Raw genomic sequence first — 27,245 nt, 5'->3', positions numbered from 1 at the left:
AGGAATAGTTTATGTAAGCACAACAGGTAGGCTACATCCTCATTTGGTCTTCTTCATACAGTTCTCCAATGCCTGTGTTGTCCTTCCTTACCCATATGGAGTTGTGTCTCAAATGGCACCCTATTCCCTATGCCATTTGAGACACACACGTAGTGTCATTCAGCTCTGTGGCTGACCTTGTTCTCATGCTGTGTTAATGCCCACCCAGGGTCACCTCGGCTTGGCTAAGCTCAATGTGACACAGTGCTGACCAAGCCTGCCCTGCCAGCAAAAACACATGCTCTGCTCCTAACCGTTACCATGACAAAGGCATCCACTTTCTTGGCTGGAGGAGGGATGGCTAGATGGAGAGGTGGCAGGATGGAGGGGTGGAATAATGGAGGGATGACAGGATGGATGGGTGGAATAATGGAGGGGTGGCAGAAGGGAGGGATAACAGGATGGAGGGGTGGAATAATGTAGGGGTGGACTAATGGAGGGGTGGCAGAATGGGAGGGGTGGAATAATGGAGGCATGACAGGATGGAGGGGTGGAATAATGGAGGGTTGCATAATGGAGGGTTGCCATAATGGAGGGGTGGAATAATGGAGGGGTGGAATAATGGAGGGTTGCCATAATGGAGGGGTGGAATAATGGAGGGGTGCCATAATGGAGGGGTGCCATAATGGAAGGGTGGAATAATGAAGTGGTGGAATAATGGAGGGGTGCCATAATGGAGGGGTGCCATAATGGAAGGGTGGAATAATGAAGTGGTGGAATAATGGAGGGGTGGAATATTGGAGGGGTGGCAGATAGAGGGATGGAGGGATGGTATGATGGATGGATGACAGGATGGTAGAGTGGAGGGATGGTAGGATGGAGGGATGGTAGAATGGAGAGATGGAGGGATGGATGACAGGATGGTCAGATGGAGGGATGGTAGAATGAAGGGATGGTAGGGTAGAGGGATGGTAGTAGGTAGGGATGGTAGGATGGCTGGATGGTAGGATGGAGGGATAGTATGGTAGAGGGATGGTAGGATGGAGGGAGGGATGGAGGGAGGGATGAAAGGATGGCGGGATGGTAGGATGTAGGGAGGCATGGTAGGAGGGAGGGATAGTAGGGGAGACTAGTGGTTAGAGCATTGGGCCAGTAGCCGAAAGGTTGCTAGATCAAATCCCCGAGCTGACAAGGTGAAAATCTGTCGTTCTGCCCCTGAACAAGGCAGTTAACCCACTGTTCCTAGGCCGTCAGTGTAAATAACAATTTGTTCTTAACTGACTTGCCTAGTTAAATAAAGGTTAAATAAAAAAATAAAAGGGTGGAGGGTTGGTAGGGTGGAGGGTTGGTAGGAGAGAGGGAGGGAGGGATGATAGGGTGGAGAGATGGTTGGTTTGATGGTCAGTGCTCAAGACAGCATGGTAGTAACACAACATGGTAGCAACACAACATGGTACAAACATTTTTGGGCAAAGACAACAGCACGAAGGGCAAGAAGGTAGAGACAACAATACATCACGCAAAGCAGCCACAACTGTCAGTAAGAGTGTCCATGATTGAGTCTTTGAATGAAGATAAGCAGACAATGAAAGCTCTTACAATATTTGATGATGACATTTCTGATGACATGTGCACCACCAAGTCAGAACAGTAGGCTAAGGTATGTAGGGGAAAGGGACCAAATTATTAGGGTGAGGCACATGGGCTACTAACAGCTTATTTCACAACATACACTCAGTATTACTTTCTGAGCTAAAGTATACTGTACATACAGTTGAAGTCAGAAGTTTAAATACACTTAGGTTGGAGTCATTAACTTGTTTTTCAACCACTCCACACATTTCTTATTAACAAACTATAGATTTGGCAAGTCGGTTAAGACAACTACTTTGTGCATGACACAAGTAATTTTTCCAACAATTGTTTACAGACAGATTATTTCACTTATAACTCACTGTATCACAATTCCAGTGGGTCAGAAGTTTACATACACTAAGTTGACAGTGCCTTTAAACAGCTTTGAAAATTCCAGAAAATTATGTCATGGCTTTAGAAGCTTCTGATAGGCTAATTGACATCATTTGAGTCAAATGGAGGTGTAACTGTGGATGTATTTCAAGGCCTACCTTCAAACAGACCCCAGCGATACTTCCAAAGTTGTGGTGAAATGGCTTAAGGACAACAAAGTCGAGGTAATGGAGTGGCCATAACAAAGCCCTGACCTGAATCCTATAGAAAATGTGTGGGCAGAACTGAAAAAGTGTGTGCGAGCGAATACTTACCGACTGTGATTGTGAGTGTTTGTTGGGGGTATCCATTCCTTACATTGAGCTTGTTGCTGCGGCTTGATTAAGGTTCAATTGTCATCAGGAGACTTAGTGACATTGAGGGTTTGTTGTAGTTACGTCTATATCCTCAGAGGGACAGTCTACATACTTCTCGGAGGGACATTAAGTCTCTGTTATACATGCTGAGCTTGTTGTTGAAGTTTGATTATGGTTTGATTGTCGTCAAGACAGTTAGTGGGAGATTGAGTGTTTGTTGGTGGTAGGCCAGCCTGAGTGATTTTCAGAGGGACGTTAAGTCTCTGTTTTTGTGCTAAGCTTGTTGCTGCTGCAGTTTCATTATGCCACACGCCAGCTCTCTGATACCAATTTAGCCCACATAGAGTGGGTTATTTGCAACAGATGACATGAAACGCTCTGAGACTGAGAGTAGCAGATTGTTCAGAACAGGCAGTCTAGACAAAGATGGCAATGGTACAACCACCTCACCAATGGGGATTCACTTTCCACCCCATCTCACCAATGGGGAACCACTTTCAACCCCATCTCACCAATGGGGTACCAGTTTCCACCCCATCTCACCAATGGGGTACCACTTTCCACCTCATCTCACCAATGGGGTACCAGTTTCCACCCCATCTCACCAATGGGGTACCACTTTCCACCCCATCTCACCAATGGGGTACCAGTTTCCACCCCATCTCACCAATGGGGTACCACTTTCCACCTCATCTCACCAATGGGGTACCAGTTTCCACCCCATCTCACCAATGGGGTACCACTTTCCACCCCATCTCACCAATGGGGTACCAGTTTCCACCCCATCTCACCAATGGGGTACCAGTTTCCACCCCATCTCACCAATGGGGTACCAGTTTCCACCCCATCTCACCAATGGGGTACCACTTTCAACCCCATCTCACCAATGGGGTACCAGTTTCCACCCCATCTCACCAATGGGGTACCACCCCATAATTCTAGTTCAGTCAGAGCTTTCTTCAACTACCAAAGTGCCATTTCAATTTGACATGGGGAGAATCTCAGTTGCATTGCCTTGATTCCTTGTGTCCTCTCACCTCCTTTTCAAAACCCATTGGAGGAGAAGGTCAAAGGGGAGGAATCTCTGGAGCAGGAAGTCAGGACCGTTGATTCTCCCATGCGGGAGAGCAAATAGTATAGAGAGTGAAGACTTTTAGAAATGGAACAAAATCAATATAATAGGAAGACAGTGAGAGTGTTATAAAAGTGTGTGAAATGCCCCTGTGGTTATGTTAACAGGTTAGCAGCAGAGATTGTGGAGAGACTGTGTGGAGAGGAGCATGCTATTTCTGTGGTGTGAAACCATAGAACCTCACCCGTCACCACCACCTCCATACCTCCTGTTGTGTGAAACCATAGAACCTCACCCGTCACCACCACCTCCATACCTCCTGTTGTGTGAAACCATAGAACCTCACCCGTCACCACCACCTCCACACTTCCTGTTGTGTGAAACCGTAGAACCCGTCACCACCACCTCCACACCTCCTGTTGTGTGAAACCGTAGAACCCGTCACCAGCACCTCTACACCTCCTGTTGTGTGAAACCGTAGAACCCGTCACCACCACCTCCACACCTCCTGTTGTGTGAAACCGTAGAACCCGTCACCACCACCTCCACACCTCCTGTTGTGTGAAACCGTAGAACCCATCACCAGCACCTCTACACCTCCTGTTGTGTGAAACCGTAGAACCCGTCACCACCACCTCCACACCTCCTGTTGTGTGAAACCGTAGAACCCGTCACCAGCACCTCTACACCTCCTGTTGTGTGAAACCGTAGAACCCGTACCCACCTCCACACCTCCTGTTGTGTGAAACCGTGAACCCGTCCCGCACCTCTACACCTCCTGTTGTGTGAAACCGTAGAACCCGTCACCACCACCTCCACCTCTCCTGTTGTGTGAAACCGTAGAACCCGCCACCACCACCTCCACCTCTCCTGTTGTGTGAAACCGTAAAACCCGTCACCACCACCTCCACCTCTCCTGTTGTGTGAAACCGTAAAACCCGTCACCACCACCTCCACCTCTCCTGTTGTGTGAAACCGTAGAACCCGTCACCACCACCTCCACCTCTCCTGTTGTGTGAAACCGTAGAACCCGTCACCAGCACCTCTACACCTCCTGTTGTGTGAAACCGTAGAACCCGTCACCACCACCTCCACCTCTCCTGTTGTGTGAAACCGTAGAACCCGTCACCAGCACCTCTACACCTCCTGTTGTGTGAAACCGTAGAACCCGTCACCAGCACCTCTACACCTCCTGTTGTGTGAAACCGTAGAACCCGTCACCAGCACCTCCACACCTCCTGTTGTGTGAAACCGTAGAACCCGTCACCACCACCTCCACACCTCCTGTTGTGTGAAACTGTAGAACTCGTCACCACCACCTCCACACAGTCTAACTCTGACTTTAGCCAAATTTAGATTTGTTTTTGGGGGAAGCAAGAAGAGGAGGAACATGGTAAACTGCTTTCTACTGGGAGGATGTAACCACTTGACCACACTGTTATCCAACCACATCCCTCCCAGCCAAGGGCTGTGTCCCAAATGCCACCTTATCCCTTAGATAGTTCTCTATTTTTGACCAGGGCCCATAGGGAATAGGGTGCCATTTGGGGCGCTGCCAAGGAGCCATTGTGGTAATTGTTGGGAAAAAATAGCAGAAGGCATGCCTCTATATACCTCTATAGTGCCAACCTAGTCATTAGTGTGTTTTTGTCAGTAACTCACGATAGGCAAACTACATTTAAAAAAAAAGGTGGTAGTCACTTCCTGGGGAATTTGAATACGTGGTTTCCCATTTAGCTACTAGCTACACAGCTTTTGTAGGGCATCCCAGTCAGTCAGCTGGTGGCAGAGAGGGAGGCAGATATAGAGGGACAGGTGTTCCTGGGCATCTGCTAGCCGCTGTCACCTACTATCTGTCACAACTGGAGCAGCAGGAGAGTGCAGTGCTGCATGTATCCTCCCCCAGCCCTGCCCCAGCCTCCCCAGCGCCAGCCTCCCCCAGCCCTGCCCCAGCCTCCCTCAGCACTGCCCCAGCCCTGCCCCAGCCTCCCCAGCGCCAGCCTCCCCAACCTCCCCCAGCCCTGCCCCAGCCTCCCTCAGCACTGTCCCAGCCCGACCACAGCCTCCCCAGTCCCAGCCTCCCTCAGCCTTGCCCCAGCCTCCCCAGTCCCAGCCCCAGCCTCCCCAGTCCCAGCCTCCCCTAGCCGCCCTCAGCCCTGCCCCAGCTTCCCCAGCCTCCCCTAGCCTCCCTCAGCCCTGCCCCAGCTTCCCCAGCCTCCCCTAGCCTCCCTCAGCCCTACCCCAGGCTCCCTTAGTCAACCGTAAGTTTCTGCAGTTGTTCTTCATCATCTTCGTAAGGTAGTCTAGCGGTTAAGAGCGTTGGGCCAGTTACCGAAAGATCGGTGGTTAAAATCCCAGAGCTGACTAGGTGAAAAATCTGTCGATATGACCTTGAGCAAGGCACTTAACCCTAATTGCTCCTCTAAGTCACTCTGGATAAAAGTGTCTGCTAAATGACTAAAATGTAAACGTGAAATGTCCTGCCTGCATTGTGGGAGGTTATTTTTGGTTGACCCACGTGAACGTGACCAAAGACATGACTGAAACAGGAACCAACTTTGTCTCTCTAACCAATTTTTAGTAAAATGTACACACATACACTGAGTGTACAAAACATTAGGAACAGCTGCTCTTTCCATGACATAGAATGACCAGGTGAATTCAGGTGAAAGCTATGATCCCTTATTGATGTCACTTGTTAAATACGCTTCAATCAGTGTAGATGAAGGGGAGACAGGTTAAAGGAGGATGTTTAAGCCTTGAGTGCTTTTGAACTGGGTATGGTAGTAGGTGCCAAGGACACCGATTTGTGTCAAGAACTGCAACGCTGCTGGGTTTTTCACACTCAACAATTCCCCGTGTGTATCAAGAATGGTCCTCCACCTAAAGGACATTCAGCCAACTTGACACAACTGTGGGAAGCATTGGAATCAGCATCCCTGTGCAACGCTTTCGAAACCTTATAGAATCCACGCCCTGACAAATTGAGGCTGTTCTGCTCAAATCAATATTAGCATATGTGAATGTTTTGTACACTCAGTGTATATTTTCAGTTTGTGACTATGTGATATGGGAGCTGGAGACATGTTAATTTCGACATTACAAAGAAAAACTTCTAGAAACAATGGCAACACACTGCCGTGTTGCACTGAGCCTTGCTGTTGGAAAACTACATCAGTGTCTGACTTTCGGCTGTTGCAGATGCACCTCCCCTGACTTCATTCCTTGACTTTCGTCTGCAGTCGGTTGTGTCAGCCTTACCACTCAAACAAGCCCATTGATTGCCACATTGCCAGCTTATCCGCCCCGCCCAGTCAGTGTTCATCTACTGTGGTCTTACTTACAGTACAGGAGGGAGGATGGAGAGAAGGGAGATGTAGGGAGGAAGGAACGGAGGAAGAGAGAGAGGTATGGATGGTTGATTGAATGGAGGTAGGAAGAGAGAGAGGGCAGGATGGATGAATGGAGGGAGATGGAGGGAGGCAGGGAGGATATGAGGGCATCATGTTAGATAATCAGTGTGAGTCTGAACCTTAGTGGGATAATCCATATAAGGAAGAAGTAAATCTCTTGATTTTGGAGGAGAAAGTATTGGCCTTGTGCCTGTGTGTTTGTGTGTTTGCTTTGTCAGTCAGTGTGTTTGTGTGTTTGCCTTGTCAGTCAGTGTGTTTGTGTGTGTTTGCCTTGTCAGTCAGTGTGTTTGTGTGTTTGCCTTGTCAGTCAGTGTGTTTGTGTGTGTTTGCCTTGTCAGTCAGTGTGTTTGTGTGTGTTTGCCTTGTCAGTCAGTGTGTTTGTGTGTGTTTGCCTTGTCAGTCAGTGTGCAGAGCTGAAGCCCAACACAGACAGGTAGTACAGACACATCTGGATGTAGGGTTTCCTACATGTTTTAATACACTGGTCTCTGCTCACAAGGCCATGAAATGGGGATAGGAAGGCCCACCAGCTGTGGCCTCTTGATCATTAAACTCAAGGAGTGAACTTCCATGTGAGACAGTCCCGAATTACAACCTACTTATGTAGTGCACTACTTTTGAAAAGCAATTGAGATAACTCTATTTGTGCACTTAGGCCAAGTCTACTAGTGCTATGGTGGTGCTTCAGACACAAACAGACAGGGCTCTGGTCAAAAGTTGTGCACTATATAGGGAATAGGGTGCTATTTTGGACACACACAGTAACAGAGAGTGAGACAGATTTGTAGGACCACTTTCAGTTGTTTTAACTGTTGATGTGCTAATGCCCTCAAACTCAGCTCTGGACCTCGAAGCCAGTTCCACTAGTTTATTTTATTTCCCCCCTATAATCAGGGATTTAGACCTGGGAAACCAGCTGTGTGCAATTAATTATCAGGTAGAACAGAATACCAGTCCGGACCTCGTAGGGTAAGATTTGAATACCCCTGTGCTAATGCCAGGCTACATCCATTCATACGAAGGCGAAACATATTTTTTCTCTGCCTATAATCCATATTATCCTAATCCGCCTAAATACAAAGGAAACCTAAATCACACAACCCGTTAAGACCGTATGCCAAACCCACGCCATTGGTCTACACCAGTCAGAGGTTTACCGGTTTAGGCCGTGTCAGTGTGTGTGCGTCTGTGTCTGTGTGTGTGTGTGCATGACTGTATAGTTCTGAGCTGGCATTTATATGGCCATGGGAAGTGTCATCAACAGTGTATGTACTGTACGATGGCTGCTTTGATGCAAGGCCTTCTCTTCCTAGTGTTCTATTGGAAAAGGTTTGATCCAACTGCACAGACCTAGGTACAGTTTAACCCAGTCAAAGAAATGTGCCTCACCTCAACCTTCCTAGTATTCAATGATGTATGAAAACACAGATAATACTCTTATGTACTTCTCTCAGGGGAGGTTGATTGAATCATAGGGGCAATGTCAAATCTGACAAGCACTTCACTGTGCGGTTGCTACGGAGACAGAGACCATGTGATTTAGACAGCACTGATCAAGCAAAGAGATGCTTTTGTGTATGTCCCTACCGACTACTCTGAGGCACAAACAGATCTAGAGTAAGAAATTGGAAAAGTTGGCAAACATAAAGACAGTTTAAAATGGAGGAAGAGGGAGATATTAACGTAAAGACAGTTTAACATGGAGGAAGAGGGAGATATTAACGTAAAGACAGTTTAACATGGAGGAAGAGGGAGATATTAACATAAAGACAGTTTAACATGGAGGAAGAGGGAGATATTAACGTAAAGACAGTTTAACATGGAGGAAGAGGGAGATATTAACGTAAAGACAGTTTAACATGGAGGAAGAGGGAGATATTAACGTAAAGACAGTTTAACATGGAGGAAGAGGGAGATATTAACGTAAAGACAGTTTAACATGGAGGAAGAGGGAAATATTAACGTAAAGACAGTTTAAAATGGAGGAAGAGGGAGATATTAACGTAAAGACAGTTTAACATGGAGGAAGAGAGAGATATTAACGTAAAGACAGTTTAACATGGAGGAAGAGAGAGATATTAACGTAAAGACAGTTTAACATGGAGGAAGAGGGAGATATTAATGTAAAGACAGTTTAACATGGAGGAAGAGAGAGATATTAACGTAAAGACAGTTTAACATGGAGGAAGAGAGAGATATTAACGTAAAGACAGTTTAACATGGAGGAAGAGGGAGATATTAACGTAAAGACAGTTTAACATGGAGGAAGAGGGAGATATTAACGTAAAGACAGTTTAACATGGAGGAAGAGGGATATTAACCCTCCCTGGAAGACCAAAGAGGAGAGTGGCTGTGGCCGAGAAGGAGGGGAGGCTTTTACAGTTAAGCCATGTTGGCAGCTCCATCTCTCCTTGTGTGTGTGTAGCAGCTGCAGTGGTCAGGCCTGCATTAGCATGCTGAAGGTGCTTATGTAAACTGTCATGGTCCACGTCCCAAATAGCACTGTATTCCCTATAAAGTGTACCACCCATAGGGCTCTGGTCAAAAGCAGTGCACTATGTAGGGAATAGTGTGTCATTTGGGATGGACCCATGCTGTTGGAGCTGGGCCAATGTGGGAATCTCTGCTCTGAAATGGGCCACTATCTATTCTATGAGAGGTGCTTTGTTTTATACTGGGGTTGATTTGAGTCCTGTTACTGAATTATAGTAGCACTTTGGTAGTTAAAGCAAGCTCTGACTGAGGCAAATTTGGTGATGGAAATGCTTTGTATTCATTATTAGAGGTGAATGACGTGTCAGTGTAATGCACTAAAGACAACACTATGTTGTCACCTCTGTCCCACCTCCACCTACCCATCTGAACATATTGGATCTAAGGCCTTCTTCCAACATGGATAGAGACATCCTGAATTATAAACATGCAACTACTTCTCTATCAGTCAATCAATCAGTCAATCAATCAGACAAGTTAAACCAGTCTGAATAAACTGTTTTGTAATAAACTTCATTGTGACCGGTCCATCTGTCAGGTGTTTTCCACCTACCCCAACGAGGACTATGACCGTCGGAATGAGGACGTGGACCCCATGGCTGCGTCTGCAGAGTACGAGCTGGAGAAGAGGGTGGAGAGGCTCCATCTGTTCCCCGTCGAGCTGGAGAAAGGTACAGCTCAGCCAAATTACCCCCATAACCTTAATGTGGCATCTGGGATTCAGTAATCCCCATAACCTTAATGTGACAATCTGGGATTCAGTTATCCCCATAACCTTAATGTGGCAATATGGGATTCAGTAATCCCCATAACCTTAATGTGGCAATCTGGGATTCAGTAATCCCCATAACCTTAATGTGACAATCTGGGATTCAGTTACCCCCATAACCTTAATGTGGCAATCTGAGTTACCCCCATAACCTTATTGTGGCAATCTGAGAATCGAACAGCAACAAAGATCATTCCCAGATTGCCCACTTTTAAGAAAACGTACTTATATTTCACAGTACTCTAAAGAAGAGTTGTATCTCCATTCTCTTGAGACAATCAGACAATCAATCCCCATTAGCACCCATCCATCATTTCTCCATCATCCCTCCATCTTCCCTCCAGTTATCCCTCCTCCCAAGAGGGAATTCTCAATCCCTCCATCTGCCCTCCAGTTATCCCTCCTCCCAAGAGGGAATTCTCAATCCCTCCATCTGCCATCCAGTTATCCCTCCTCCCAAGAGGGAATTCTCAATCACTCCATCTTCACATTGACAGGATGTTAACATAGGGTAAAATGACTGTAACAGGAAAACATTGATTTGAAAAGCTATTATGAAACAAAAGAGCATTTCATTTTCATCATGGATTAAGATAACTATGATTGTATTTTCTTCTCACAGTATTTCTCCTATATCCACTGTGTCTTCAGATGGTGATGGGTTAGGTATCAGTATCATTGGGATGGGGGCAGGGGCAGACATGGGCCTGGAGAAACTGGGCATCTTTGTCAAGACGGTCACCGATAAAGGAGCAGCGCACAGGGACGGCAGGTATGTCACAAAATGGTGGCCTCTCCATCTACGGCTTGTCCATCTATACTCCTGGCAGATTTACCTGAACAAGTTCTGCATGATTTAATCATCTTTTTTTGTTTTTTTGTGACCAACTTTTAATTTAGATAGTAATTTATTCAAAAGGGGGTTACAGGTACAGGTTTAACATACAAAGTCATTTTAATTCAGTTATATCCATATATTCAGTTATCATATTTGCATGTAATATATTCACAAACAGTATTTCTTGTACGTGTGGGCTGCCACAAAAACAAAAAATACACAAAAATAATGCATACACAGATAAAGAAAAAAGTCTCCCCCTCCCCAACCCATTCAACACCCTCAGTCCCCCTCCCCAACCCATTCCCTCAACACCCTCAGTCCCCCTCCCCAACCCATTCCCTCAACACCCTCAGTCCCCCTCCCCAACCCATTCCTTCAACACCCTCAGTCCTCCTCCCCAACCCATTCCCTCAACACCCTCAGTCCCCCTCCCCAACCCATTCCCTCAAAACCCTCAGTCCCCCTCCCCAACCCATTCCCTCAAAACCCTCAGTCCCCCTCCCCAACCCATTCCCTCAACACCCTCAGTCCCCCTCCCCAACCCATTCCCTCAACACCCTCAGTCCCCCTCCCCAACCCATTCCCTCAACCCCCTCAGTCCTCCTCCCCAACCCATTCCCTCAAAACCCTCAGTCACCCTCCCCAACCCATTCCCTCAAAACCCTCAGTCCCCCTCCCCAACCCATTCCCTCAAAACCCTCAGTCCCCCTCCCCAACCCATTCCCTCAAAACCCTCAGTCCTCCTCCCCAACCCATTCCCTCAAAACCCTCAGTCCCCCTCCCCAACCCATTCCCTCAAAACCCTCAGTCCCCCTCCCCAACCCATTCCCTCAAAACCCTCAGTCCCCCTCCCCAACCCATTCCCTCAAAACCCTCAGTCCCCCTCCCCAACCCATTCCCTCAACACCCTCAGTCCCCCTCCCCAACCCATTCCTTCAACACCCTCAGTCCCCCTCCCCAACCCATTCCCTCAACACCCTCAGTCCCCCTCCCCAACCCATTCCCTCAACACCCTCAGTCCCCCTCCCCAACCCATTCCCTCAAAACCCTCAGTCCCCCTTCCCCAACCCATTCCCTCAAAACCCTCAGTCCCCCTCCCGAACCCATTCCCTCAACACCCTCAGTCCCCCTCCCCAACCCATTCCCTCAACACCCTCAGTCCTCCTCACCAACCCATTCCCTCAAAACCCTCAGTCCCCCTCCCCAACCCATTCCCTCAAAACCCTCAGTCCCCCTCCCCAACCCATTCCCTCAACCCCCTCAGTCCCCATCCACACGCCTGCATCCTCCCTACCCACTGGAAACCATGTTTCCCAGCCCTTCCCACCCCACCAAGCCCCCCTCCTCTCGCATCTTCATCTACCCTACCTCACCTCCCTGACCCGAAGAAAGCATGCCTCCCACCCCTTCCCATCTCGCCCAGCTACTGAGGTTGCTTATCAGTCCACCTCCCACCCAGTTGACTAATTGAATCAGGTGAGCCCATTTAGGAAAGATTGGGAAACCCTGGTTTAAGAGATAAATGAATAGCACTTCTTCCAGGGCAATGGAAGCCATAATATTTATCTCTATTCTCAGCCAGGGAGCAGAAGAGTCATGTCTAAACCAATTTATAATTGGGCGAAATGCTAGTCCTTGAATTTAATGATTAATGATGATTTAATCATGTAAGAAGCAATCAAGCATGTGAGATGAGCCAGACTAGTGTATCTAGTAGTAGTATTCACATCTTGGTCTAGCTAGCTGATTTGATATGGTTCCTTGTGTGAGCATGTCTCGCTTGCAAGATAGATTTCTATCTCAATGAGACAAACCTGTATAAAATAAAAGTTGAATAAAAGGTGGCTGAAAAAGTAAGCATGTTATACGAGTCCTGACTGAGGCTGTTGTGCTGCTTTGTGTTTTTCCATCCAGGATCCAGGTGAATGACCTCATAGTGGAGGTGGATGGGACCAGTCTGGTGGGGGTCACCCAGACCTTCGCTGCCTCCGTCCTCAGGAACACCACAGGCACCGTCAAGTGAGGATACGGTTTTGGGGATTCATCCCAAATTACCCTATTCCCTTTATAGTGCACTACTTCTGACCAGGGCCCAACTACTGCACCTTTTAAAGCAATTTTAAAACAATGAGCTACTGAGAAAGAATAGAGTTGCTTTGATGGACGTCACTCTCAAACACTTGAATACAGACAGGCAGGTTAAATTGCTTGGCCCTATATGAAGTTGGGCCCATCAAGTCTGATCTCTTCTTTGTGTTGTACAGTGTGATGTCAGACGCCATTACGGTTTTCTGGAGACATGTTCTTCTTAGTTTGCAGCAGCTTTAGACTAGAGAGACTGTCAAAATGACTCATTATATGCTCTGAGAGAGACATGTTTTTCAGTGTAATACCCTCCTCAGCTATGTAAGAATCTGCACTTCAGAATATCATTTTTTTTAACCTTTATTTAACTAGGCAAGTCAGTTAAGAACACATTTTTATTTACAATGACGCCAGTTAACAGTTGGTTAACTGCCTTGTTCAGGGACAGAACAACATATTTTTACCTTGTCATTTCAGGGATTCGATCTAGCAACCGATCTAGTACCCATAGTCTAGTACCCATATTCGATCTAGTACCCATAGTCAGTCAGTTATCACATCCTCCCACATACATACTGCATAGATCAGGTCACGCAGAGTAGTCATCAGAAGCCAAATAGGGCCATGATGATAGTATGATGAAGAGCCTTCCCTTCATAGATATAGCAACAGAACCACAGCAGAACCATAGACAAAGCTGAAACTCTACATTTGGACCATAGCAGAGCATAAAAACATCACCATCATCCTCACAGCAGGCATCAACACAATTATCATTCCGAAATGCCAGAGGGGTCTATTTGTGGCTGACTGAATGGGGCACCAGAGTTCCCCAATCCCCAACACTCCTTTGTCGTACTATAGGCTCATTCATTCATTATTCAGGAACTAGTCGTCAGTGGAGCTATGGGGGTAATTGTTAGCGTGAGGTGTGTGGTGTGTCTGTGTTCCTGTGTGTGTGTGTTCCTGTGTGTGCGTGTGTAATTGTTAGTGTTGTGTGACTTGTCGAAGATCAGAGCCCTCTTCAGAGATTGCTCATGAATTATAGAACAGGGTAGACGTGGAAGGAAGGGCTGAGGCAGGCGGTCAGTCGGTCAGTCCTATTCATAAAAATGTCAGCCAGATGAATGGATGGATGGCTGAGGATGGGAACTGTGTTGGTTAGCATTTAATTACGTGATAGTTAGCAGAGGGAATTGTAAGTCTGCTTTGGTGGTCTTGATAACTGACTGACTATGGGTACTCATTCTGAACTGCACAGATTCTTTTTACATAGCTGAGGAGGGTATTACACTGAAAAACAGAGCATATATTGAGTCAAAATAATCTAAATGTTGAAACGGGCTATATAATTATTTAACCTCTTGCTAAGGAACCATATTATAGAGGTTCCTCTTATTGCAGTCCACATAGGAAGACATTTTCAAAAGCTGTGTAATGTTATGCAGGTTTCTGATTGGTCGAGAGAAGCCGGGCGAACAGAGTGAGGTGGCCCAGCTGATCCAACAGACCCTGGAACAGGAGCGCTGGCAGAGAGAGGTGATGGAACAACGCTACAGCCAGTATATGGAGGACCAAGAGGTAAGTCTCCAACCAGTCTACAATCAGTCTACAACTAGTCTACATCCAGCATAGGTAGGTCTACAACCAAATTAGTCGGTGAACGGGCAACCAAGAGGTACAGTACAGATGTACAGAAAGACTAGTCCAATAAGAAAACAAATGTTTGCTTTATGTTGTAAAAGGTTTTGCTACTGTGTGCCCAAAAGAACACGACCCTGAACACAGCCAGTTTAGAGACAGAAATAGAAGCCTGGTCACTATTAGAATTTTTCAAATGACTATGAAGCTTTTTAGGTCAAACGTTGCCTTTGTGTGTTCTCTTTTCCCCTCAGCTTTAGGATTAAGATATGTGTGCCAATCGCATCTTTGTCAGAATGGACCCAAAGCCGGTGCCTGTATTGAGTGAGCTGAATGGGCGTGTGTCCATAGGTACGCTGTTAATGTTCAGTGTAGCCTGCAGACAGTATAAACACAAGTCTGCTTACCAAAATATACTATTCTTCCTATGGACTAGTCAAAAGTAGTACACTATATAGACAATAGGGTGCCATTTGTGATGCACACCAACAGGTCAGTTCAGAGAGCCTAGGCCAAGTAAGATACATTAAATGATGTCCCCCCAGGACTCCTTTTTTAATCTGTTTATGATGTTCTGGCCACTTCCTCTCTGGGTTGTTGGGGTAGACATTTTATAGGACTTCCAATCCACAATTGGTTCAGGTCATCAGCCCAGTCCAAGCTCTTCTCTGTCCTGGTACCCCAATGGTGGAACCAGCTTCCACCTAAAGTCAAGCTCTTCTCTGTCCTGTCACCCCAATGGTGGAACCAGCTTCCCCCTAAAGTCAAGCTCTTCTCTGTCCTGTCACCCCAATGGTGGAAACAGCTTCCACCTAAAGTCAAGCTCTCCTCTGTCCTGGCACCCCAATACCAGCTTCCCCCTAAAGTATATCTCTTCTCTGTCCTGGCACCCCAATACCAGCTTCCCCCTACAGTCAAGCTCCTCTCTGTCCTGGCACCCCAATACTAGCTTCCCCCTAAAATCAAGCTCTTCTCTTTCCTGGCACCTCATTGGTTGAAAAAGCTTCTTCCTAAAGGCAATCCCTTCTCTGTCCTGGCACCCCAATATTAGCTTCCCCCTAAAGTCAAGCTCTTCTCTACCCTTGCACCCCGATCGTGAAACCAGCTTCCCACTAAAGTCAGGACAGCGGAGTCCCTGTCCATCTTCTGAAAACGTCTGGAACCTTACCTTATTGAAGAGTATCTTAAATAACTTTCCCAGCGCCCCAGGTGCCCACTTCCCCCTCAAAAAAGCACTTGTCTTTTCCTACTAGCTCTGACTTTGCTGATGAATACTTTGTTGAGGGAAAATGTACTTGATACGCTTGTGATGTGTTGATGTCTCACCTAGCTATCTTAAGATGAATCACTAACTGTAAGTTTCTCTGGATAAGAGTGTCTGCTAAATGACTCAAATGTAAATGTCATCACCTATCACAACGAGGATGACCTCTATGCAATCAAAATCCTATGAGGATGCAGGACATTCTTATATTCTCCATCTTATTACAATGACATGCAGAATGATAGCATAATGGCTGAGGTTTAGTTCTGGTGTGTTCTCACCCCTATCTAGGGACCCGCTTTACTGATGTTATATGCCATCTAGTGGCCAGTCTCCGTACCAATAGAGAACCAACCATGAAGCTCTTGTAGAGGCAGCAGTCACTGGCAATTATAAAAATGCTGTGGGATGGATGGATGGACAGATGGAACTATATTGAACCTTTTCAAATATGCAGACACGTTGGCCGTCTCAGTTAAGACCTGGAGGCATTGTGGAAAACCCCAGACCCAATCGAGACTTCAGGCTCATCTGTCCGCTCTTCCCCCAGGGTGGCGAATATGGTACTGACGAGGAGGAGGATGACGAGGAGGAGGTCAGCCCCACGCATCCCTCTGCCATCGAGGTGTTTGACCTGGCTGAGAACGAGGACATCTCTCCACTGGAGACGGACCCTGATAAGCTGGCCCATAAGTACCAGGAAGTGAGAGAAGACAAAGTTAAAGACAAAGGCCTGCGTCACTCTATTCCTTATGTAGTGCACTACTTACTTACTCACTGACTCTCTCTCTCCACCTCTCTCTCTTTCTCTCCCTATGTCTGTCTCTCGCTCTCTCTCTGTCTCTTTCTGTCTCTCTCTCTCTCTCTCTCTCTCTCTCTCTCCCTCCTCAGCTTCACATAAAGCATGCTGTAACACAGGCAGAGATCCAACAGCTGAAAATAAAGGTTGTTATATTATGTCATTCTTATTATGTTCTAATGTTTAATTGTAAATATGGCAAGTTGATATACAGTGGCCTTTACAGTTTTCATCCCCTGCCTGTCTGTTTGTGTACATGTGTATGTGTGTGTTTGTGTGCTTCTCCACACTCCCAGCTGAACCATGCAAAGCAGGACAAGCAGCGCTGGCGTGTGGACAAGACCCAGCTGGAGCAGACCCTGCAGGAGAACAAGGAGCGCATGGAGAAGCTGGAGGGTTACTGGATGGAGGCCCAGAGTCTGTGTCAGGCTGTGGACGAGCACCTGAAGGAGACCCAGGCCCAGTACCAGGCTCTGGAGCGCAAGTACAGCAAGGCCAAGCGCCTCATCAAGGAGTACCAGCAGAAGTAAGGCCGGGAGACACACACACAATGCATTGAGAGTGTGGTAAGGTTGTACATAAGAGGTCAATATAAAATTATGTTAATTACAGTGAATAATAGAAAAGAAAGTAGAACTTGTTCAGTCTTCGGCAATGTTTCCAATGTTTCAGCCCCAAGGCTTTTCTCAGAGCTCATTCATTACAGTGGAAATACAAGTAGTTTTAGAGTGGTGTGATTAGTGTCTCTGTGATGGCTCTTCTCCAGGGAGATTGAGTACCTGAAGAAGGAGACTCAGCGCTGTCTTCAGGACGGGGCCGAGGCATCACTGAGGGAGGAGTCAGGACAGCTCCATGAACAGGTAATAGTGGAGACTGATGGTTGGATGTGTGGTTCCTGGGTTTGATTCCCGCTGGGGTCACCAATATGAAAAATATATGCACGCATTACTGTAAGTCGGTTTGGATAAAACTGTCTGTTAAATGGCATATATTATTAATATATTATAAATGTCATCGTGTGCAGCCATCAGTGAGACCATTGATTACACAGAACGTTGGCAGTTGCAGACAACTTTGTGATTAAGAAACTTGATTGAATGTATTATGGTAACAATTAAAGTTCCTAGTAGTCCATCATCTATAATACACAAACATAACCATAACTTTCTGTGTTTGTTTGCAGGTAGCAGATCTGGAATGCAGGGTTGAGGAACTGAAATCTGAACCTTTATAAAAGCCTTGTTTTCTAAGAGAGTCTCTTCAAGAATTTCCAAAAGTGAATACGAGGATAGTGTTATTGTACTTGCAGTGGACCCAGGGTATTTCTTGTTTCAAACTTTAGCCTGGTTTGCGGTCGAATACAGGTACCCTCAGGCTTTGTATTTCTTTATGTAATCTCTTTATGTAACAACTCTTTCAATCCCGTTTTGTTTTTACATTTCCCAGCTGGTAATATTGCCAATAACTACTGGTTTGTCTGACAGTTTAATCAACCATTTTCTTAACATTCCAAAATACTGACAAGAACGTCCATGGAGCTCTAACCGTTGCTGTTCCTAATTTTTCATTCCCAGTGTTCAGTATTTTACAATTTGATCACAAATCGTGTTTTTGGGTGAAATAGAAGACTGGGCTTTTGATTTCAATTGCCAAAACAAATCACATTTCTTTCTTTTATTTGCCTATTTTGTAAGTGCCGTTTCATTTTCTGGATTGTCATTGTACAGCTGTAATACTGTATGTTGTTTATAAAACAAAAGTTTGCTTTGTATTTTTATTAATATATGTATAACATTTAACATATACAGTATGACATAATGGAGTCAACAGTTGGTGCTTATGTGACTGAGGAAGATGTGTAACTAGTCAAATGTCCACACTGGAGAAGATATACACTACCGTTCAAAAGTTTGGGGTCACTTAAAAATGTCCTTGTTTTTGAAAGAAAAGCTATTTTTTTGTCCATTAAAATAACATCAAATTGATCAAAAATACCATGTAGACATTGTTAATGTTGTAATTACTATTGTAGCTGGAAACGGCTGATTTTAAAATGGAATATCTGCATAGGCGTACAGAGGCCCAAACCCCAAACTTTTGAACGGTAGTGTAGCTTGATTGAACGTTTGGTGCTTCACTGGAATGAAAGGGGCAAGAAGAGGTGGGCTATATCCTACAATTGTATCAGGAATCCAACTTTTGCAGGAGTTTGACACTTCAAACAGTCAACTGCTGCCACAGCCATACAGTATGTGTGTTGTTAGTCAACTCCGCTACCCAGTAATGGCAACCGATGGGATTCAGTAAGAGTATACTAAACCTTCAGTAATAACCCCTTTCTTATTTAAATAACTAAACTTATATAACTCCTTATAAAAAGAAGAGAACTCCTCCATATGTGCTGTACCACAAAGGGACATGACATGATTGGAATCTTAGTTTTTTTAAATTTTTATTGTGAATGTTATCAAAGATGTGTTCAACACTGACTGAATGGCAGACACAAGAACTGGTGACTGATGGACTGAAACAGAGGGACTAGGCATAACTGAACTTGTCCATCGTGAACACAACCATGGAGTTTGAAGGTGATGAAACATTCCTCCCCGTAAACATGTGTGGTATTGGAGAAAAGCAATGCAAAGAAACAAGTGTTGATGAAAGGAAGAATACATTTCAGAGAGGCTAGACCTGGGGGATTTCATGAAGACAGTGTTAGATAATGTTATCAAATGAACACATACTGTATCTCATGGGCATGTTTCGAGTGTTTTCATCAGATTTTAGGCTTGGACAGGGCACATGCTTTGCATTGTTTTGTGCAATAAATGGTGAACTGTGATACTGAAGTCAGTTATTTTTTTTTAAACTTCTTCCATTTTACATTTCCCTCATCTTCAGATCACAAACTGAATTATACTCCAGGGACAATAGAGATATATTCTACTCTAAATTGGAAATGGCATATTATGAATAACAAACACATTGGTCATCAAAAAGAAAGGAAGACGTAGGCACTCGTCATATAATTAATTAAAAAGCCTTTATTTGTATGGCATGTTAAAATGGAAACAGTTTAAAAACTATTTCGGCTGCATGGCCTTCGTCAGGGAGTACAAAGATATGACAATACAATGTCCTATTTTGAACAGCTTTTTCCAATCAACCCTGATTTGAAGAGGGAGTGGTTACAGAATTCATTGGACAACACCTAGTAAACAATACTATACACATTAAAAAGTGAAATACTGTAGATATGCTATCAAAAATGCATCTCAAGGCTAGAATCATCAGGACCTCTAGAAAGGTAGTTCTAACCTTGAATATGACTGGGCTAGGTGTTAAGAATAGGAGAGACATCTATTTTATAGTACACTAGAACACAGCAAAAATGGACCACAACTGTCTAAACATAGCTAATTGAGGCCAGAACATGATCAATACCCATAGCTTGTAGGCAGGCAGGGTTGCCATGGTGTAAGGACTTGTAGTGCCTTTAACACATTATTTTCTTTGAAAACCAAAGTATGAACAAAAATCACATTATTTTACATGAAGTGTTGTAAAATGTACTGGTATTCTCAGCTGTGAATGTTGCAATGGGTATGTATCAACTTAACCAAGTGTTTTCAAAGAAACACGATAGTCAATAGTGTATGTGTGGTGCAAACAAATTATGAATGTGTCTTTTCATGGTGTCTCGTCAGGTGATAATTTCGTGAAAAACTTTTCCCACACTGATCACACTTGTACTGTCTCTCTCCGTTGTGCAGCATCAGGTGAGCTTTCAGACTCTGAGGTCGACTGAAGCTTTTCCCACATTCAGGACAGGTACATGGTTTCACCCCAGTGTGTTTTCTCTCATGGCGCTTCAGATCCCCAGACTGACGGAAACTCTCTCCACACTCAGTACACAGGAAAGATTTCTCCCCTGTGTGTATCCTCACGTGCACATTCAGATGTCCAGAGTGGCTAAAACACTTCTCACAGTAAGAGCAGCGGTATGGCTTCTCTCCCGTGTGAATCCGCTGATGCTGCTTAAGGCTGTAGAAACAAGAGAAACCTTTCCCACAGTCATTGCACAAGTGCAGTTTGGCTGCGTCTGACTGGAAACACTGGTGAGCTTTGAAGCTTTGAACGTGCTCGTAGCTCTTTCCACACTGCAAACACAGGTGAACTTCTCCTGCATCTCCAGCCTTCTGCTCCGACTGAATTAGCCCTGAGCCCAGGCCTATGGCCTGAGAGACATGCTCATCAGGGTGGTGTCTCTTAACGTGCTTCCGGAGGTACCTCTCCTCGGTGAAGGAGAACTGGCAGTAGGAGCAAGGAACAGCTTTAGTGCTCAGCCGGATGTCCTTACATACCTCTGCATCCAGGTGGTGCTGTAGACCGGCAGCCTGACTGAAGAACCTCCCACAGTGGGTGCAGCAATAAAGCATATTTTCCTTCGGGTGCTTGTTGACCTTGTGCTTCTTCAGGGTGGTGTACCGTTTGAAGGTAACCCTGCATGTAGAGCAAGAGTACGGCGGTGGCCCCACCACGACCCGGATGCACTGATGGACTTTAAGGGACTCTGGGTTGCTGAAGGTTCCCTGACAATCAATGCAGCTGTACTGTGCCTCTCCTACAGCCTCTCTCCTCTCCACCTCCATGTCCAGAGCATCTGGATTGGGATCTGAATGGAACCTCTTCTTGGTACTGGTTTCTCTTTGTTTCGGTGTGTTTGCCTTAGTTTTGGCTTTAGAGTTCCTGGTGGACTTTACCCTGAGGTTCCTCAGTCTCTGTGAGGAAGCTCTCCCTGTCTGGGTCTCTGTAGGTTGATCATTGGACGGAGGCTCGGGTTCCCAGGCGCTGTCAGAAGGAGGCGGGAGCGAACTCTCACCTCTGACCTCCTCACCTCTGACCTCTACCACTCCAGGCTTCTTCTTCCTTGGGTGAACTCGTAGCTGGTGACTTGCCAGGTCGTACCCCTGAGCGAAACACTTCCTGCACTGGGGGCAGCAGTAGGGTCTGACGTTGGAGTGGACAGCTCGCATGGTTCTCTGGACGTGGCCCTTCTGCTTAAAGCTCTTAGGACGCTGAGGGCACCGGTAGCCCAACTCACGGACAGAGGACGACATAGGGTCTGGGTTCATGTTACTGTTAGAAAGGTGATTTTCAAGGTCACTCAGTGCAGACGCAGGTGATAGGTCCAGAGGGTGTAATTGCTCTTTATGTCTTTGGATGTAGGTCTCAGTGGTGAAAGAAAGCTGGCACTGACAGCAGAGGAAAACCTGAGACGATAAATTTGTATTAACCTCTAAAACGGAGAGAAAAGAAGAAGAAAAAGTTAGGTCTTATTAAACTAAAGTGACGTTCTTTCAACTTTTTGGAGAAATGTATTATTATTATCTCTTATACACTCTCACAGAACCTTCTAGATGCCTAATGCCAGAGCAAGGTTGTAAAAAGAGACTGGGGATGATAAGTACCTGAAGGGGTGCTCTTTCGGAGCCAGATTTGGTCAGAGGGGTCCCTAAACCTGTCGATGAATCGCCCCCCAGGCCAAAACAGGAGCTCATCTCCTGGGAGGATAGAGCGGCAGCAGTGGAAGAAAACAATCCCCCTGTACTGGAGTGCTATGAGATTACCCTCCTCTACATTACGAGCACAGTTAACATACCTAAAAGAGAGATGAGAGAGAGTGCACTGGGACTAAGCACTCCATAACAGACAGACAGATGCAGTGTAAAATAAGGTACGTTCTACAACACAAGTTACCTCATCCAGTTGGAATGAGTGTCTCTTGCAGAATCAATGTACTCAGATTCACCCTTACTGTTCCAGACCTGAAAAGAGACAAGCGCTTTAAAAAGAACAATACGGACAAATAATGCCAGCTGACCATGCTCAGATAGACAGAGCATAGAGACAATGCTCCAGAATGACATGGGTTATGTTTTACACAAACTACAGTACAGTGTTGTGTCCCAAATGGCACCGCATTCCCTACATAGGCACTAAGTGAGCATACAATTAAAAATATTTTTTGGGGGCAAAAATGATGCATGGCCATCATATTTCTAATGTTTATCATAGAAAAAAATGAAGTAAGCTACAATTTCTAATGTTTTTCTTAAAAGTTAATTTTGCATTTTATCAGAGAAATGTAAGCTGGCTAGACTGAGAAAAGCACGGGAGAAAAGTAGATATACATCAGTCAGAGCATGGTCGTGAACTCTCATCTGAGTGGAGAAGTGCAACTTAAGCACTAAATTAGTATGATGCTGAAGAGAAATTACAATAGAAGTATTTTACATCTGCGTTTACAAAACACAGCAAGATATTTGTTATGCATTGAATTTTTGTCCTCCGTAAAAAATTAAGAATTGTGCATTAACGCAACCCCTAAGTTTAACTGGCTAGTTATCTAAGTAAGTGGCTGAATTAATAAGGTGATGGGGCATCATATTGTGTTAGCTTTCTGCCATGTTTGAGAAGTCAAAGCCCTTTAGATGAGTTATCTTTTGATTTCCTAGCGTTTTTTTCTCCTCTTAAGTTCTCGCCCTGTTTGCTCCTCCCCCATCTTCTCCTCTCAGTTCTTGGCTGGTCTGCTCCTCTCCCATCTTCTCCGAGCAGAGCAGGCAGGCCAGTTGCCCTAGCAACTCTAGACTCCACACAGACACAGCTTGTACATATGCTGCTCCAGAGGCAGTACTGTTCTTCGTTCAGACCAGCATGCATCAAAACTTTGTTCATTTGCACAGTGTCTCTCGTTCACATTTTGCTTGTAAAATGTCCAGACTCACCAAAAATGACATTCGGTAGCTGGATTGCCTGTCTTTGTAATTAGTTTATTTTCGTTTTCGTTCTTTAGCATATTTAGCTAGCAGCCTCCATGGAAATGTGCTATACTTGTGATAAATTTGGCAGCATTCTGGTAATAGACACCCACTATCCCTTTTTTTGTCTCATACCATAAATCCCGGCATGAGACAAGGACAATATGAAAATCTGGATTTATTTAATTTTTTGAAACTTTATTTAACTAGGCAAGTCAGTTAAGAACAAATATCGAACCCGGGTCTGTAGTGACGCCTCTAGCACTGTGATGCAGTGCTTTAGACTGCTGCGCCACTCAGGATCCCTTGGATACCACCCAACCCTATATTAAAATCAGTACTAGTATGCTATAGCCTATTATCACATGCTGTCATAAGGGAGCATTCTGGGACAGGTGTGAACCAAATGTATTTCTTGACGTTTATGTTTACAAAACAGCACTCAAGTTGCCATAATGCTCTTTTGACAATTGAGTTTAAAGACTTTGATCAGCGAGTAGAATGAACGTGGCTTTCCAGTCTGCAGTCCACTCTAATCATAAAGGGGCGTTTCATTACAAACGCATCCAATCGCCTTGGTCCCGGTCCCTTACTAAACTAATCACAAGCTTCAATCTGCTGTGGTTCACAGTGGTGTGGCAGAAAGATGATGGATGTCCCGGGTGAAGCTGCCGCGATTACAATGTTTGTGATGTAGAATTGCAGGCACATATGCTCCGATTTTCAAAAAGATTTGGAGGCACAGTTGAAAATAACTCAATCAATATACTTAAGCAATAAGGCCAGAGGGGGTGTGGTATATGGCCTATATACACGGCTAAGGGTTGTTCTTAAGCACGACTCAACCCTTCATGTAGTGTTGTGGTGTCTCTCTTGTTGTGGATGTGTGTTTTGTCCTATATTTTTATTTTATTTTTAATCCCAGCCCTCGTCCCCGCAGGAGGCCTTTTGACTTTTGGTAGGCCGCCATTGTAAATAAGAATTTGTTCTTAACTGACTTGCCTGGTTAAATAAAGCTTAAATAAATACAATTTGAAAAAAGCATCCATCAGTACTCACCTCCCAGGAGTAGTCACTTGTTACTGCGCTGTCCCTGGTAGTCACCTCCCCCTCACAGGGGCCAAAGTGCATTCCCGGGGCCACAATTGCTCCTTGGTTTAGAACCCCCAGGCCTGCCCCAGGGATACTGGACCTGCCCACCACCAGCCCATGGGGTAGGGTGAGGAGGGCCCTCTGGGGTAAGCCCACTGGTGTGGGAGAGTCCAGCATGAAGGACAGACCACCTTGGATATCACACTGGTCTTTGTAGGAGGCATGACACTCCTCACAATCTGTAAAAAAAAAAGAAGAAAGAAAGTGATAGGCCTAACTAAGTAAGATGACACAATCATGTGGTAAACTAAACTGGACATAACAAGGCCTTACACTTACTAACCGTAGATCTAAGCAACTATGATTTGAAAGATGCATGCAAAAACCATTGACGGCCTTTGAATTCAAGATAGTCAGAGTACACAGAATCTGTTGTCACTCACAGAGGTCATTGCCGTTGTCATCTAGTAGTGGATGATCCTCCTCTTGGCCTTGTACCACAGTGTTCACCAATATATTCTGGACCAGGCTGTCGGGCAACACTGTGACAACACAGATCCAGTGAGAAACAGGAGTACATGACAAACATTCCTGACACAGGAGTATATGTCAAACAGAATATGAAACTCTGATTGAATTAGGCTACTGTAGCCTGAGTACCACACCTGCAGAGGCGTTGTCTGTAATGAGTTGGGCTTGACATCCCTCTTCTGATGCACCAGTCTCTGCCCACTCCACGATGATCACTTCTTCAGACATGACTGCAGGCGCTGTAGTCGGTTAATAGGGTAGCAAAATGACAGTGTCAGCAAGCACAACAGCCATGTATCCGGACAAAACCGTCACCCTGTGTGTTGAACTATGGCAACAGCCATTTTGTCCTGATTCTATACCAATTTGACGAATTAATTTAACTGTGCAATGAACATTAGCTACTAACGAAAACAAAACATTTATGAATGTCATAATACGCAATGTTGTTAGCTAGCTAGCTACAGAAAAACATGCTAGCTAGCAATGTGTAATTAGCATTTTCTAGCTAGCCAGTTAATGCTAATTCCATATTGCTAGCTAGCATTTTTATCATAATATTGTTTACAATGATGTTAGGACAAACCTGTACAAATGAATCCACCTGAAACCTGTATCTAATTACTTGGCAATAATCTTAGTTATCGTTAAGGTACTAGTGTGTTTGTTACTTTTGGAAAACTGATTTGACTTTTGTGGTAAAAGTTCATGGGTAGCTTGTAACAATGTTCGGATTATGTTTGTTGCCCTTTTCATGAACCGGAAGTGAAAACCTTGCAAACGATCGCCTCTAAATGTGGACTTTTCACAATTATTATAAATGTTTTAAATGATCGATGACGCTTTAATGACCAGAGTATTATTCATACGCTGTAAATCATATATACAATGTCTAAACTGATTTACACTTTCTTTATATGAGCTAAAATCTGTTGTATTATTAACTGCGCCGCTGGTGTAATGGTATCATGGAAGATTCCCATTCTTTCGACCCGGGTTCGATTCCCGGGCGGCGCACAGCTTTTGCTATCTTGACACAAAACTGCTGTAGCATGATTAACAAATTAATAATCTCTGTTTTCGGGTTTCCTTCTCAGCAGCCAAGTAGGCAACATTTTACCTCTGCAGCTGTCGCTTGTGTCTAATGGAAACAACCAAGCAACAGAGACACACTGAAGTTCCAGACAGGTTGCAGTGGAGCCAGTCGGAAGCAACTTTATCCTCACTGGCATTCTCGTGCGGTTGCATAGTGTCGAGATTCTCGAAACTATCCTAAAAGTACTGCAAGAGACATTTGGGAAAGATGTCACCTATACCAGGTCATGACAGAATCCAAGTGTTCCAGAAGATTTGACCACTTGACACCAAACTTGCGATGGAGATGGTTGACACTTTGGGACTGTTCAGTCGCAGCCACCACTGGCCAAAAATCCAATAATCTTTTAGGAATTCTTTGTCTATGCAATACAGAGCTTATTCACATCCTTGATAACTTGAAAAGACAAGTGTCCCCCGTAATATATAGAGCTATACACATTTAATGACAGTCCATAACTCCCTTGTGTTTTAGAGTCAATCAGTGTCACTGTTGAGGTTGAAGGTCAAGGGGAAATGTAAATGATCAGTTTTGCAGTTTGATGTGTGCATGCATCCACTGTGTTAGATTTGACCATGCTAATAGTAATAGTACTTCAGTCTCCATTTTCAAGTTAATTCTACCGTGCCATCTAGAGCACCCCACCCCCCACACCGTGAAATGATATTCCATGCAAAACTATAAAAAGTTATATAATTGTTATTTGAAAAACTGATGTTGTTTTAGAGTTTATTATAGTTTATCTTCAGTGCTGGAGAATGATGATCCTGAGGTTGACACCTCTATTCCAGAATCAACCTACTCTTTCAACTCTCAGGAGGATCATCCGAACCTGGACCTTCTCATCCAGGCCAGCTGCTTCTATGAGGCTGTCAACATGCACAATGAGACTGACATCTAGTGGTGAAAAAAGTACCTACATATCATACTAAGTAAATATAAGCAGTAAAATATTACTTGAGAAAAAGTCTTAAAGTACAGTATTTGGTTTTAAATAGACTTAAATGTAAATGTAACTGCAAAAA

At 44.9% G+C, this 27,245-nt stretch overlaps 2 protein-coding genes and 1 non-coding gene across 3 annotated transcripts in view; 2 read left to right on the top strand and 1 right to left on the bottom strand.

The window, feature by feature from the left end:
* Positions 1–19,522, top strand: part of LOC139571494 (neurabin-2-like) — a 39,567-nt gene extending 20,045 nt beyond the window's left edge. The window contains exons 2-10 of the mRNA XM_071394421.1: positions 9,820–9,952; positions 10,702–10,822; positions 12,806–12,910; positions 14,425–14,557; positions 16,432–16,584; positions 16,773–16,826; positions 16,977–17,206; positions 17,447–17,540; positions 17,864–19,522. Of these exons, the coding sequence (XP_071250522.1) occupies positions 9,820–9,952; positions 10,702–10,822; positions 12,806–12,910; positions 14,425–14,557; positions 16,432–16,584; positions 16,773–16,826; positions 16,977–17,206; positions 17,447–17,540; positions 17,864–17,914 (1,074 nt within the window). The 3' untranslated portion in view covers positions 17,915–19,522. The remainder of the gene's footprint in view (positions 1–9,819; positions 9,953–10,701; positions 10,823–12,805; positions 12,911–14,424; positions 14,558–16,431; positions 16,585–16,772; positions 16,827–16,976; positions 17,207–17,446; positions 17,541–17,863) is intronic.
* A 179-nt stretch (positions 19,523–19,701) lies between these two features.
* Positions 19,702–25,893, bottom strand: LOC139571495 (histone-lysine N-methyltransferase PRDM9-like). The gene is made up of 7 exons (XM_071394422.1): positions 25,711–25,893; positions 25,259–25,363; positions 25,037–25,135; positions 24,561–24,832; positions 22,441–22,508; positions 22,152–22,342; positions 19,702–21,979 (listed from the first exon to the last, which is right to left on the bottom strand). The coding sequence occupies exons 2-7, from the start codon at positions 25,350–25,352 to the stop codon at positions 20,355–20,357; spliced, it is 2,349 nt and encodes a 782-aa protein (XP_071250523.1). The 5' UTR covers positions 25,353–25,363; positions 25,711–25,893; the 3' UTR covers positions 19,702–20,354.
* Positions 25,894–26,070: 177 nt separating this feature from the next.
* trnag-ccc (transfer RNA glycine (anticodon CCC)) lies at positions 26,071–26,141 on the top strand. Its single transcript has one exon. It is a non-coding gene; the product is annotated as a tRNA-Gly (tRNA).
* Positions 26,142–27,245: the final 1,104 nt, after the last annotated feature.

This window comes from Salvelinus alpinus, chromosome 3 (genome assembly GCF_045679555.1).
Source record: "Salvelinus alpinus chromosome 3, SLU_Salpinus.1, whole genome shotgun sequence".
Classification (NCBI taxonomy): domain Eukaryota; kingdom Metazoa; phylum Chordata; class Actinopteri; order Salmoniformes; family Salmonidae; genus Salvelinus; species Salvelinus alpinus.
This window is presented reverse-complemented; position numbering and strand designations above follow the sequence as displayed.